The sequence below is a fragment of the Stegostoma tigrinum genome, chromosome 40 (assembly GCF_030684315.1).
Source record: "Stegostoma tigrinum isolate sSteTig4 chromosome 40, sSteTig4.hap1, whole genome shotgun sequence".
Taxonomy (NCBI): domain Eukaryota; kingdom Metazoa; phylum Chordata; class Chondrichthyes; order Orectolobiformes; family Stegostomatidae; genus Stegostoma; species Stegostoma tigrinum.
Genome location: NC_081393.1, coordinates 11117704 through 11132564, shown reverse-complemented (window position 1 = coordinate 11132564; position 14861 = coordinate 11117704). Strand labels below are relative to the sequence as shown.

At 42.8% G+C, this 14861-nt stretch overlaps 1 protein-coding gene across 1 annotated transcript in view; it reads left to right on the top strand.

The window, feature by feature from the left end:
• The window catches only part of gnsb (glucosamine (N-acetyl)-6-sulfatase (Sanfilippo disease IIID), b), a 51018-nt gene extending 42954 nt beyond the window's left edge, over nt 1-8064 (top strand). The window contains exons 9-14 of the mRNA XM_048522757.2: nt 2685-2788; nt 3218-3316; nt 4821-4931; nt 5705-5812; nt 6042-6202; nt 6909-8064. Of these exons, the coding sequence (XP_048378714.1) occupies nt 2685-2788; nt 3218-3316; nt 4821-4931; nt 5705-5812; nt 6042-6202; nt 6909-6921 (596 nt within the window). The 3' untranslated portion in view covers nt 6922-8064. The remainder of the gene's footprint in view (nt 1-2684; nt 2789-3217; nt 3317-4820; nt 4932-5704; nt 5813-6041; nt 6203-6908) is intronic.
• Nucleotides 8065-14861: the final 6797 nt, after the last annotated feature.

Sequence of the window (14861 nt, the reverse complement as noted above, 5' to 3'; positions counted from 1 at the left end):
GGATGGAAGTCACCGTCATAAATAGAATGGAAAGAAACAGTGAGACTTAGAGGGCTGGTCATCTCTGCTGTGACCTCTCGGCAATAAATGTGGAAGGAAAATAATCTGTGACTCAAGAAGGAAATGGCTGTGAAGCAAATAACTGGGAACAGTGAGCAAGTTGCCAGATCTGAAGCAGGAGTGGAGGTGGAGAACTGCAAAGTTGTACCTGCAGGAGGGTTGTTGGTGAACAGGAGGATGTGGTTGGGGGAATGAAATGCAGAGGGCAAACACTTTTCAACCTGTCCGTAAGTCAATACTCTGCAAACTGAGATGCTTGAAAATGTGAAATCAGTGATGTAGTGGACTCCTTGCAAACGAATTAGGTATCTCTTCATGGCTGCTTAAATTCAAACTTGGAAAAGTGATCACGATAATAAAAGCAATGCATTATTATATTCGAACATGGGAGTGAGATTGAAGATGCAGTACCTGAGTAAATGGAAAGGCTCAGTTGGTTTGTGATGCAGTGTGATGTCAACAGCATTATTTCAATTCCTGAACTGGCTGAGGTTACCATGAAGGATTCTGCTTCTCAACCCTTCCCCTCACCTGAAGCTGGTGAGCCTCAGGCTAATGAGAGAGCAGTCCTACGGTCCTCTGGGACCAAGGCGACATGATCCAAGGGAAGCAGAGTGGCTCAGTATTAGTGCTGCTACCTCACAGCGCCAGGGACCCGGGTTTGATTCCACCCTTGGGCAACTGTCTGTGTGGAGTTTGCACATTGTCCTCATGTTTGCGTGGGTTTCCTCCTACAGTCCAAAGATGTGCAGGTTAGGGTGGATTGGCCATGCTAAACTGCCCATAGTGTCCAGGGATGTGCAGGCTAGTTGGCTTAGCCATGGGATATGCAGAGTTTTGGGGATAGGATAGGGCAGGTGGGTCTGGGTGGGATTTTCTTCCTGTTTCATTTTGGTATGCTGATTTCCTTCCAAGGCCGATCTATCTTCCCAAAGCTGTGATACCTAGAAATGTTCAAGTACTTCAAATGTAGCATTTGCAGTACATTGGATAGTTGCAGGGTCATTTTCAACTTCTACCTTTGTTTCCTTTAATCATGCCCATCATTCATGGAGCGTTTTAAATTATTTGTTGCACTTGTTAGTGGTTTTGTAATGATCTCTGTACTCGATTGCCTAAGCTCCTTGGACCTCCACCACTTTTTAGCTTGTCATCCTTTTTTAAAAAATTATCCTCTTTTTACAGTCTGGGAGAAAGCCTCTAATTGTCATCAAGCATCGATCCATTCTCATCTCAATTTCCAGCACCGTACCCTTCTGAGCGGTGGTGTTTCAAGGGCCCACCTCAATACTGATTAAATGACCTGAGGGTTTCTAACTCTCGCACCCTTCCCAGGCAGTGAGTTCTAGTTCCCCGCAACTGTCTGGTAGAACACATTTTCCTTACACCCCCTCTAAACCTTAGCTTAAAACTGTGCCCCCTAATCAGTGACCCCTCTCCTTAGGGGAAATGTTTCTCCCTATCCACCCTGCTGACACCCTGCATAACTGTGTACAACTCAGTCAGGTCTGCTTTGAGGAAAACAACCCCAGCCTTTCCATTATCTCTTCATTGCTGAGCCACTTCAGCCCAGGTAACATCCTGGTGAATCTCCTCTGCACCTTCCCTGCAGCAATAACATGCTTCCCCAAGTGTAATGTCCAGGTACGCAAGTCCTCCAGCTCGGGCCTATCTAATATTACATACAGCTTCAGTAGTAAGCTCCTAGATCTTGTCGTCAATACTTTGTCTAATAGAGACAAGCGATCCATGTGACTTAACCACCCTATCTACCTGTCCTGTTGTCTTGAAGATCTAATGGCATGCACGCCAAGATCCTTCTGATCCTCTGTACTTCCAAGTATCCGACCCTTCAGTGTGTACTCTCTTGCCTTGTTAGTATTCCCAAAATGCATCACATAATTGTCAAAAATAATTTTATCATTGTTCTGCCCATCTGACCAGCCTGTCTATATCATCCTGTTGCCCAAGGATTTTGTCCTTGCTATTTCACACATTGCCAATTCTCATACCTGCGCAAACTTTCTACATTTTGACGTTCATGTTTAGATCATTTACATACAAAACAAACAAAAGATGACACACTGCCAAATCCTGTGGTAGGCCACAGGGCACAGGGTTCCCATCGTCCTTTGACCATCACCCTCTGCTTCCCTCTTTAAACCAGTTTTAGATCCAATTCACCAAAATGTTCAATCCCATGGGCTCTTGGCTTCTTAACCAACTTGCTGCATGAGACCTGGTCAGAAGCTTTACTGAAGTCCAGGAGGATCTCTCCCTGACAAAGCCATGCTGACTGTCTTGATGAATCCATGCACCTCCAAGTAAAGATTAATTCTGCCCCAAGGAAGTGTTTCCAGTCATTTCCTGACGACATATGTTTGATTCACTGGCCTGTTGTATCCTGGTTTATCCGAACCATCCTTCTTGATGACTTTGTTATTCATAATTCCATTTTATACTGCTTACAATGCCCCCTATTTCTGTGGCATCAGTAAATCTCATGTATGTTGGTCTCTATCTCATTCAGTTATTGATAAGTAACATGAATATTTGAGGCTGGAAAATAGATCCCAATAGGAGTACCAACAGCTACTATTGATAGTCACTTCATCTGTTTGCAGGACAGTTCTCTCTCCCCATTGACAAGCGCCAGCTCTATGAGTTTGATATTCGAGTGCCGTTGCTGGTCCGTGGACCAGGTATCAAACCTAAACAGATCATTAAGGTACGTATTCACTTCAAGCACAGCATTTGACTCTAATTCATAAAGTGAGTCCAAGTTATGGAACCTATCAATAAGACCAGCTAGGGGACAATAGCAATCATTTGAAGCTGGGCAGTAAAACAGAACAGAGAATTCATAAAGAGATCTTACGTTGAAGTAACACCTTCACCATCTCAAATATCCAGTCCATGATGAACGTTTGCATTGTAGGCCCCACGTCTGATGGATGGAAATAGATTTTGTAGCATATGCACAGCAAGATCCCATATTAGCACTACAATAAGGGATCAAATGTTGTGTCTTCGGTGTTTGATGACAAAGATTGGGGAAGGATAAACAAAATCATGCATGCCACAGCACAGTTGTAGGTTTCATCCTAGAGAAAAAAACCAGAAAACTGCATTCTACCTTTAACATCTGATTGCTTAGGAACCCATCCTGAATATAGACCTGGCACCCACCTTCTTGAATATCGCTGGATATGATGTCATCCAAAGCATGGACGGCAGCTCCTTTCTTCCCCTTATGGTGAGTACCGTGTGCTTACGCTTTTCTTACTGTACCTCTACAGACATGCTGTGTTAAAATTCTGCTTGTTCCACTTGTGCTACTCGTTGGTGGTGAGAAGCAGCAATGCAAAGGCTGACCCAACTCTTCAGGTCATAAGCAGAGTGTCTAATCAAACAATCAAACCTAGTCCACAGGAAGGCTCATGCTGATCAGCGGCAAATGTCATGAATATGCAAGGATAATACATGACAGCAGACATTCTAACCACCTCCCCTTGAAGGTCAGTGGCATTGACGTAAGTGGAGGTCAGGGACAGATATTGCGCAGTGAGCTATTTATGTGCTGAATCCCTCAACCATTTAATAGTTCAAATTCATGCAAGGCACCAGTCAAGAGTGTGAGGCGACGCACACCTATATTTGTGAACGTCACTGAAATCATTCTCACTTCATCCACAACCATAAATGTTTACTCAGTCCACCACCAGAGAAATGCAGTTGCAGTGACTGTTATTTGTGTTGTCAAGAATGTTACATTCAATCCTAAAAGCACCAAATATTAACTGACCTCTATGGCAGTAATTTGCATCTATTCACACTGCTGAAAAGTCAAATAGTGAGTGGGACCGCAGGCTGATAACTTCTGAAAAGCTGGAAAATGAAGGCTACTTTCACGTTCATAACTACCCTCATGTCAGCCAATTGATGATTAGTCCCAACCAAAAGAAGACTTTTCCTAGAACCCACAGCCCAAATGATGGCAAGGTTGGAAGACCAGTTCTGGTTTCCCCATGGGATGCCAGTCCAGAACTTTGCATTGAAGCTCAGCCTTCACTAACAAAGTTTGGAGCAGGTTTGAACTCACCACCTTGTGACACACATGCAGCTAAGAATGCTACCAGTACTAAATAAGGACCAATACTAAATAATGCTCCTCTTTAATCAATGGCATTGCTCCCATGGCCAATAGGAGAGCTTGTCCAAGGAGTTCACACAGAAGATGAAGCCAGGTGGGTTGTCTATGCTATCTGAGTGACAATTTCAAGTTGTAATGCCACACTGGATAACCTATCACTAAAAATTTTACATTTGAACAATTAATTCCTCCCTGTTTGCCAGATGAGAGGGGGAAATGATCAAACATGATTTGTTGATCATTGGCACGCAAAAGAGCCCTGACAGTATCTGCGTGTTTCATTCTGCGCTGTACTTGTCAAAAGCACTTGGGAGAAAGGTCACGAAATTAGAAAACGCTGGAAAAGCTCAGCAGGTCTAGCAGCAAATGTGGAGAGAAATCAGAGTTAATGTTTCCTGTGAAGTGACCCTTCCTCATAGAGGTGCCAAAACATTAACTCTGGTTTCCGTCCAGAGATGCTGCCAGACCTGCTGAACTTTGGCCAACAATTTGTGTTTTTGTTTCTGATTTACAGCATCTGCAGTTCTTTGGTTTTCTTTTTGGGAAAAATACTGGTTAGTTTGATCCCTCCTTTCTGGTCTAAGTCTATTCCTTCCATTTATTTCAGGATTCTTCACAGAATAAAACACATTGGCGCAATGATTTTCTGGTAGAGTATACTGGGGAAGGTGATGCTAAGTTAGACCCTGCATGTCCCAGTGTTGGACCTGGCGTGGCGGTAAGTCATCAACAAAAATAACTTGCATTTATCCAAATGGTTAACATTGAAGAGGCAGATCCCGTTTAAATAAAACACACATTCCAATTCCCACTGGAAGATTGCTCTTATTCTGGAAGCATTCTCAATACTGAAGACTTTTGTTTCAACTGGCTGCTCCACAAACCATCATTGTGAAACTTTATTCAGTGTTTCCACGCAGGAGCATGAATGCAGATGAAATCATACTAACTAAAGCGTTGGCATTGCTTCTCCTGTTGGCACAGTGGGTAATGGTGATATTTGAGTGAAGCAATGCAGGGCAAAAACATTTCAGGTTTGATCTCCTCTTTGTTTAAAAAAATCTCTACTTTATCTCCATGCTATCAACTGCTTTAAAAATACAGCTGTTTAACTGGTTTCCAACAGTACCCCATACATTGACAAAGTGAAGAGAAAGGATGGTGTTGGACATGCTTTACATTGTGGGACTGCAGTCACAGGGAGAATTAAGCACACTTCTTGCTTCTCATCACTACTCAGTGCAAAGATTGTGGATAACTGGCGAGGACAGACGTCAACGTGACTGTGGTGCGGAAACAGTGAACCAATGCTTTCTGAACATGATGTTCTGGAGCGTAATTGGAGTGTTTCAAAAACTATTACAGCAAAAGAGACTGAGTAGTTTTGAAAATTGAAAAAATGAATGTCAATTTAACCAGCCACACTTGCAAAGCTGAGTTAGCAAAGTTCAAATTTGCGAGTTTGATGTTTTCTCCTTCTTGTTTCCTTAGGAATGTTTTCCTGACTGTGTGTGTGAAGATGCTTTTAATAATACTTACGCTTGTGTGAGAACGTTATCAAAAGTCAATCTACAATATTGTGAATTTGCTGACAGTGAGGTAGGTGCCACCCGACAGTAACGTGCTGTGTGAACCTTTTCCCTCCAATCGATGCAGATTCATTATTTGCAAGCAACGGCGTGTCCAAAGTTATAAATGTGCACTCAAACAGTATTTTACATTTATTCTCACCTGCTAGCTGCACATGCCAGTTTCCATAGATTCTAATCTAACAGGATTAACTTGCCCTGAATCGTTTTAATTATTCCTGTGTTCTTGCTTTTTCCAGTCCTTTGTTGAAGTCTACAACTTGACCTCAGACCCACACCAGTTGGTCAATATCGCCAAAACAGTAGATCCTTCGCTACTTGTGAAGATGAACCAGCGATTGATCAAGCTCGAATCTTGTTCTGGAAATGACTGTCGTACATTAAAGGTAGAGGAAGATAGGTAAGTGTTAGGATGCAATGATCATGAAGAAGGTATGAAATTTTGCTTCCTGTCTTTTTTGTTGAGTTTGGTTTTTTTCCTGAGAAAAGCCCAGCAATTACGTTTCAAAGATGCTCAACTGACTGTAAAATTGTTTTGACCAGTAATTGTGAAAGGTAGGACCTAAATGCACATTTTCATTCTATGTTGCTACTTTCTGAGATTTTGAAGAGGTATTTCAGTAGTCTTTTCTTGCTTCGTTTTATATCATTATATCAACCCTTACATGAAAAAGTTGCATGGGGAAGACGAATCCAATAACCAGACAAATTGCACATCGAAAGCAGGAAATGATTCCTTGTTTCAGTTTGACTCTATCTCTGGCATGCAGATGAATTCTAATATCTGAGTACTTTGCCAAGAATTAATTAAGATCATACAATTTGAGACTGCAAACTGGACTGTACGATTGAGCAGAACATTGAGGAATGAAGACAATTCAAATGTCTGCCATGACCTTTTGGCACTTTTTGATGTGGCCATTGAATGAAAAGAGAATAATGTTAATGGGCTGCACAGCAATGACCCCAATGTCAGCTTCTGTAATGGGAACAAACTCTCATTCAAGTTTTACTCAAGTAAAGATGTTTGAAGCAGACTTTTGCTTTGGGTGGAGGGAAGACTTCATCATGTTTCCTTCTGACACTGTCATTATGCTCTTTTACAGGTTTGATTCCTAGTTGTAGGAACAATTTGGAGGATTGCTCTCTTTCTGGCAGGTCGTATTTGAGCAAGCATGGACCAGCCTCTACCCACAAAGGAAAGAATGATTGAAAACCCAATGATTTGGGTCCACAAACAAGCCGAGTGTGCAATAAGTCATCAGAAAGAACCTCAATTCAAACAGCAGGCCTTTTTCTTCTTGTTAAACATTCCATGCAAGAAACTCTGCTCCTGTCTTAATTTGCAATATCCTGCTGTTTACTTTTTAAAAACCCAGATTGTTTTTGCAGGATTACTTGAATGTGGTTTCACACCATAAACAGAAATAAACAAATATATTAACCTGCTGGCAGCTTCACCTGTCAACTGAAATACTTTTTTAATGGTTGTTAAGATCACTTATTTCCCCACCCGATCCATTGCTTGGTTGAGCTCGCATTTTTGAAGAGTTTTGCCAGCTTATTTGGAAGATAGCTTTGTGTATAGCTCATTGAAATTGTTTCCCAAAATCTAAAACTCCAATTTAATGGATTTGATTGTATAAAACCTACTCATCCTGAGGTGGGTCTTGATGCTTGGGCTGATTCTGTTCATCAAAATCCTGCAAAGGCCATTTGGATTTGTGCGTTCTGACTGACTGACTGACTGACTGAATTGGAGAGAAGGATAAATCTGCACTCTCCTGTGAATTTGCAAGTTTCTGAGCCATCTCTTTACTGCGAGTTAATCTTTGTCAAATGTTGGAAATGGATTAAAAGAGCTGCTTATATCGACGTTAGCAGTGTTTGGCTTCACTCTGTATTGCAGCAACTTCCATAAATCATGATTACATAACTACCCAGGGCTTACGTAGAATGTTTCCGCATGCTGGCATCGGTTTTGAGAATTCCTGCATTAATTTGAAGGAAGAATTATAAATCATTACTCCTCTTCAGAGGAATTGACGAAAGTTCAAGCTGCTTTTGTTGGATTTATTAAAATAAAGCCGGAAAGACAATTGATGTTGCAGAATTCTTTAATCTCTGGGAATTGTAGTCTGAATGTAAAAGCTTTTCGGATTTCTGTGCTAAAGATATTTTTTGAGCAGTATTAAGCTGTTTTTCTAAATGTACGAAAAAGCAAAAAATTAAGAGTTCGAAATTAAAAGTGCTAATTGTTTAGATGTGTTTTTGAGATTAAAAAAAATGAGTGTAATCTTACAGATTCTTCCACCTGAATCTTCAGATTGTTCTGAAGATTCCGATCTGCAACGTCAGCTTTCCTGCTCCTCTGATGCTGCTTGGCCTGCTGTGTTCATCCAGCTCTACACCTTGTTATCTCAGATTCTCCAGCATCGGCAGTTCCTGCTATCTCTGGAATCTTACAGCGGTCTGAGTAAGATGTACGTTGGCATAATTTGTGGCAGAAATAGGCGACAAATCTGGCAAGGCCTATTTTAACATTGGGAGCATCTTTCTACATCTTTAATGCTTTTGCCAAGTGGTGAGGAAAGTTTTTGCTAGGTACTGGCAAGTTACCAATGAAGACTTGATAAACACCTTTGCTGTTGCCACAATTCATCCCACTAGCCTTCAGTCTTATTTTACAAAGTGCACTGAACAAGCCAGATGCTGACAAATGCCAGCATAGCAGTGAGAGCGACTCCACTTAGTCTGAACGACCAGCATGGTGGGCACGGTCCATAAGCATGGACACTGTCATCCAACATGTGCTGGCCTCCATGGGGCCTCATGGCACATTACCAATCCACTTACTGGATGCTTGTTGCACTGGCAATTACCGGACGTGGAAGGACACGCACCCAGCTCGTGGGCTGCACCTAGCTGTGTCTCTGGGTTCTTGGTATCACACACTGAGCTTCACTCACAATGCCTGTCACACAGTGCCTTACCATTTTTTGCACTTTGTCCCTTCAGCCGGAGAGGCTCCGATGACATGTCCTTTGCTTTGCCATTTAGTATTGACACAAAGCAAGAAAGTTTGTCACACTTGTCAACAGGCAGCTGTCAATTGAGGGAAATACCCTTCACACACAGTGTACCTGCACAGTTAGTGGGCTAGTTCGTTAGGGAGGTGTGTTGGCTAAGATTCCTTGGCAGAAGGAATCAGGGAGAACACAAAGGCATTTTACACTTATGTGAGGAATAAGAGAATGGTCAAAGAAAGAGTAGGGCCAATCAGGGATAGCATAGGGAACTTGTGTGGAGTCTGAGGAGGTAGGGGAAGCCCTAAATGAATTTTTTGCTTCTGTCTTTACGAAAGAAACCCACTTTGTAGTGAATGAAACCTTTGAAGAGCAGGTGTACATGCTGGAATGGATAGAGATAGAGGGAGCTGATGTGCTGAAAATTTTGTCAAACATTAAGATTGACAAGTCGCCAGGCCCGGACCAGATTTGTCCTCGGCTGCTTTGGGAAGCGAGAAATGCAACTGCTTCGCCACTTGCGGAGATCTTTGCATCTTCGCTCTCCACTGGAGTCGTACCTGAGGACTGGAGAGAGGCAAATGTAATTCCTCTCTTCAAGAAAGGAAATAGGGAAATCCCCGGCAATTACAGACCAGTAAGTCTCACGTCTGTCGTCTGCAAGATGTTGGAAAGGATTCTGAGGGATAGGATTTATGACCATCTGGAAGAGCATGGCTTGATCAAATACAGTCAACATGGCTTTGTTTTGGGTAGGTCATGCCTCACAAACCTTATCGAGTTTTTTGAGGATATGACTAGAAAAGTTGATGAGGGTCGAGCTGTGGATGTGGTGTATATGGACTTCAGTAAGGCATTTGATAAGGTTCCCCATGGTAGGCTCATTCAGAAGGTCAGGAGGAATGGGATACAGGGGAACTTCGCTGTCTGGATACAGAATTGGCTGGCCAATAGAAGGCAGCGAGTGGTAGTAGAAGGAAAATATTCTGCCTGGAAGTCAGTGGTGAGTGGGGTTCCACAGGGCTCTGTCCTTGGGCCTCTACTCTTTGTAATTTTTATTAATGACTTGGATGAGGGGATTGAAGGATGGGTCAGCAAGTTTGCAGACGACACAAAGGTCGGAGGTGTCGTTGACAGTATAGAGGGCTGTTGTAGGCTGCAGCGGGACATTGGCAGGATGCAGAGATGGGCTGAGAGGTGGCAGATGGAGTTCAACCTGGATAAATGCGAGGTGATGCATTTTGGAAGGTGGAATTTGAAAGCTGAGTACAGGATTAAGGATAGGATTCTTGGCAGTGTGGAGGAACAGAGGGATCTTGGTGTGCAGATACATAGATCCCTTAAAATGGCCACCCAAGTGGACAGGGTTGTTAAGAAAGCATATGGTGTTTTGGCTTTCATTAACAGGGGGATTGAGTTTAAGAGTCGTGAGATCTTGTTGCAGCTCTATAAAACTTTTTGGTTAGACCGCACTTGGAATACTGCGTCCAGTTCTGGTCGCCCTATTATGGGAAAGATGTGGATGCTTTGGAGAGGGTTCAGAGGAGGTTTACCAGGATGCTGCCTGGACTGGAGGGCTTATCTTATGAAGAGAGGTTGACTGAGCTCGGACTTTTTTCATTGGAGAAAAGGAGGAGGAGAGGGGACCTAATTGAGGTATACAAGATAATGAGAGGCATAGATAGAGTTGATAGCCAGAGACTATTTCCCAGGGCAGAAATGGCTAGCACGAGGGGTCATAGTTTTAAGCTGGTTGGTGGAAAGTATAGAGGGGATGTCAGAGGCGGGTTCTTTACACAGAGAGTTGTGAGAGCATGGAATGCGTTGCCAGCAGCAGTTGTGGAAGCAAGGTCATTGGGGTCATTTAAGAGACTGCTGGACATGCATATGGTCACAGAAATTTGAGGGTGCATACATGAGGATCAATGGTCGGCACAACATTGTGGGCTGAAGTGCCTGTTCTGTGCTGTACTGTTCTATGTTCTAAGGTACAGCAAGAAATCTAACTGGGCCTTATGATGAGAAGAGTACCTCCCAAAACCTCAACACAACTTGCGTTTAGCCAAAAAAGACAATAATAGTCAGCCCAATGTACTTTGCTGCTTTCTTTTGCTTCACTACTGATGAGTGCTTTCACAAGCTAAACACCAGCAATACTTCAAGGAATTCTCTGCTCTGTCACACATTAGTAGCTACGACTAGGTACTAATGCTAACCCTCAACAGACGTGTTTCTACTCTCTGTAAGAAGAATAAAACTTATGTCTGATTAGTCAAGTGGAAAGCTTATTTCTCTTTCTTTTTAATAAGGCAAAACAGCAAAATAAAGTCATGCTCAGACCGCAATATCCAATCAGCTACTTTCAAATCAATGTGAGTCTTGTGTCTTGCATATTATTTCACTTTGTGCAAAGTATACATACCAGTGGTCACTGATCCTCCTCCAACAGTGGATATCTGATTTTCTTTTCGCGGTATGGAGGGATTTTCATGTTTTCTTCCCCTCCCTGCACCAAACGCTGCCGGCTCATCTCCTGACCACGCACGCACAACAGGCACAAGATGTGTCAACTGAACAAGTTCTATGTCACGATCTAGGTGTCTGAAAACCCGATGACAGTGATCTACTGATAATTTTCCACCTCAAGAGTTGCTACACCTGCTTATTCTGAAGTTTTTACTTGAATGAAGAAATCAAATGATTTTAGAATCATAGAACACACAAGCAGGCCATTCAGACTGCTATACTGGTCCCTTCCGTGCTGGCTTTGTAGAACAGGTAATTCATTAGTCCCACTTTGGGCATTTATTTTTCAACAACTGCAGTTTTTGCTGTTTATAAAGATAATTATCAGCTTCCTGTGTCACGACATTCATTCTGGCCCACAAAATGTCCTAGTGTGGGAGGTGAACATTTGTAACATACACATATCCTTAATGTCTCAAATAAAGTCCGCTTTGCTGACCACCACCGTCTTCAGAAATGTGACCGCAAACTCCCGGACGTTTGATCAGCGCCCCAGTCACCGCCCTGAACAGTCACTGCGTCTCGCACCTGTAGGACATGACTGACGTGTGTCTCAACAAAGGCACATCTGAAGCATTTGTAATTGGTTCTCCACACTTACAGATTTGACCACGAGTAAAGGAAGCAAACATTCGGAAACACGACATGCAAGTTTTTCTGAATTGCATACCCCATTATGGCTGGGTAGAAAGTGAAGAAATCCCAGTCACAGCATGAACTTTCACAATGTGTACAATACCAATGTGAGAAACAAGGTCACCAGCATCTTCAAGACAATTGAAATCAGCAATCAATGCAACATCTCAAGAATAAATAAGTTTCCATTTCAATTGGTCCATTCCCAAACTAATTTGTGTCATTTGTGGGATTCCAATGTTTCATTAAACTCAATGTTTTTTTCAAAAGATAACATCTCTCTGTTAAGCCTCTGGTCTTATGCGTTTGAAACAATCATACCTTCCAATGATCTCAAGCAGCATGTGATGGTGCTGTGGAACACATCCCATCATTTCTGTGAGATATGAAAGGTATGACATGGTACGAGGCTCCAATTTTCATCAAGGAGATGGCAACGTTTTTGTCTGCAGGAAAGGGGCTAACCCCAGCTAATGTTTGTCCCAAAGAGGTGGTAACAGGGGGGAAGTGGGAAACCAGCAGAAGGGAAGGCCATCCCTCACCCCCGTTTCCTACCTATGAGCCTCATCCCCACCTCCTTAACCTGTCCGTCTTCCCTCTCACCTACCCGCCCCTCCCTCCTCACTGACCGACCCCCATCCCTACCTACACTCACCTTTACTGGCTTCATCCCTGCTTATTTGCCCTGCCTGTCTTCTCTCCACCCATCTACTCCACTATCCACCTTCTATCATTGGCTCCCTGTCTCTATTCATCCCTCTCTCCCTTACCGTCCCCTATGTCTGAAGAAGGGTCTAGGCCCGAAACTTCAGCCTTCCTGCTCCTCTGATGCTGCCTGGCCTGCTGTGCTCATCCAGTTCCACACCTGGTTATCTCAGTCTCCAGCATCGGCTGTTCATACTGTCCCTCACATAATTCTCAGGTCCTTTCATGCTCCCATTTTCACTCCAAATCTACACGGCCCATTTCTATCTTCAATTTCCTGTGGACCAGTGTAAACTGAGGCCTGCCCACATTCTATTTACAACCAACCTGAGAGTGGCCATTGAATGCAAAGGTCACCTGCCATCTGCCTTGAGTATTACATCTCACCAACAGCTGAATCTCAGTGCCATAACTAAATCAACCATCAAACACATAGAATTCCTACAGTTTGCCGACGCTTGCAGCAGCACTATTAACACTGCAAGAATCTTGCAGGCCTCTCTCAACCTCTTTTATCATCAAAATATGACTCAGACTGTCCGTGAAGATGATGAAAACAGAACTCGGATCAACCTGCAACTGGGCAAATATTTGCATCTCCCAACAATGCTGAATGGGAGACCCGTTGAAAAAAACCACATTATTAAAAACAACAAGCTTTATCCGAAGGCCACCATTGTCAAGGTTTACACCAAATCATTATGTCAGCTAATCCTTCTAACAAATTCAACAGCAATTCTTTGAGAATTCAATCCTCCGCAAGTCAACAAAGTAAGAATGTTCACTTGTTACCACACAGCTGTACTACAGGGAGACCTGAACTGTGTGTGAGGATTGTATAAGGGCATGAGAGAAGTTCTATGATCAATGCCTCAAACATTACCTACCCGTTACAATGGGGGCACACCCAATGCATATGCACTTGTGTCCTTCTTAAAGCCAGGTCTTTTTCTAATTCATTCCTGGGAAACGTGTATCTTTGGCAAGACCAGCCCTTGTCCATCTTGAATTGCTCTGCAGAAGGTGGTGGTGAGATGCTATCCTGTGTGGCTTTAGTCCTTGGGATGTAGGGAGACCAAAAATATTCCCAGTAAGGAAGGAGAAGGACAAAGCCAGAGCATTAAAGTCACTCTGTAGCTTAGACTCAAGCTCAAGAGCATTGACATACATGAAATCAATCAAAATAGTGACAACTTATCCATCAAGCTGCATCATGCTTTTTCAGGTGTTTGGATTCAATGAAGAAGCCAAGCAGCAGCAGAGAGGGCAAGAAAAGGAAGGATTTCACTACCTCATGGGATAGCCTACCCTGGTGTCCAGCCATCTATATGTCCTGAATTGACCTGTTCATTCACAAGGTGATCCATTACAGAAACTCAAGAACTAGTGTACATGTTATTGTGAATAATGGCCCTTTCAATGAAACTGAAAATCATAAAATTGATAACATAAGCAAAGTTCTTGAAGATTCGAAACAAAAATTTCTCATCTTCCAATCTCTTAAGTGTCAATTAAGCCCAACTATTCACAGCAGCTAGAAACATGCAAAATACATCAAAGAAGCGATGCATATACAAAGAATTAGACATGTACATCAAACCAAGTTCTCACTCCCTCACAGGTCCAAACATAGCTGTACTGTGCTGTACAGTTCTAAATTCTAAATTCTAAATAGCTTGTCAGGTAGATTAGTCATCATTGGAACTCAGCCATGCATTCATATGGAACCAAATGCCAAGTCTATCCCCAGAAGCAACAAGTACAGCATGTTTATTAGGATAGATATTGACATAACATCAGGGAATCAAAAGCACTGGTGCACACTTTAGTACTGAAATGATTTCAGTTAAATAGCTGTGAATCTTGGAATTCTCTATCCATCAGGGTTATGGAACTCTCAATTAGTTTTTTTAAAATGGTCTCTTTCATGGGATGCATGTGCCACTGGCTAAAATAGCATTTACTGTCTGTTTGAAACGGCCCTTAAAGCAGCGGTTATGAGCTGCCTTCTTGAGCCATTACAGTCCTGGGGGTGATTGGGAGCAGGTTTATTTGTTGTAGGATACACAAAGTGTCCTGGCTTCTCAGGTAGCCTGGGAGTGGATGGGTAAACAGAGTTGAGACGCAGGATCAGCCACGATTGAGATAAATGGCAGGTCATATAAG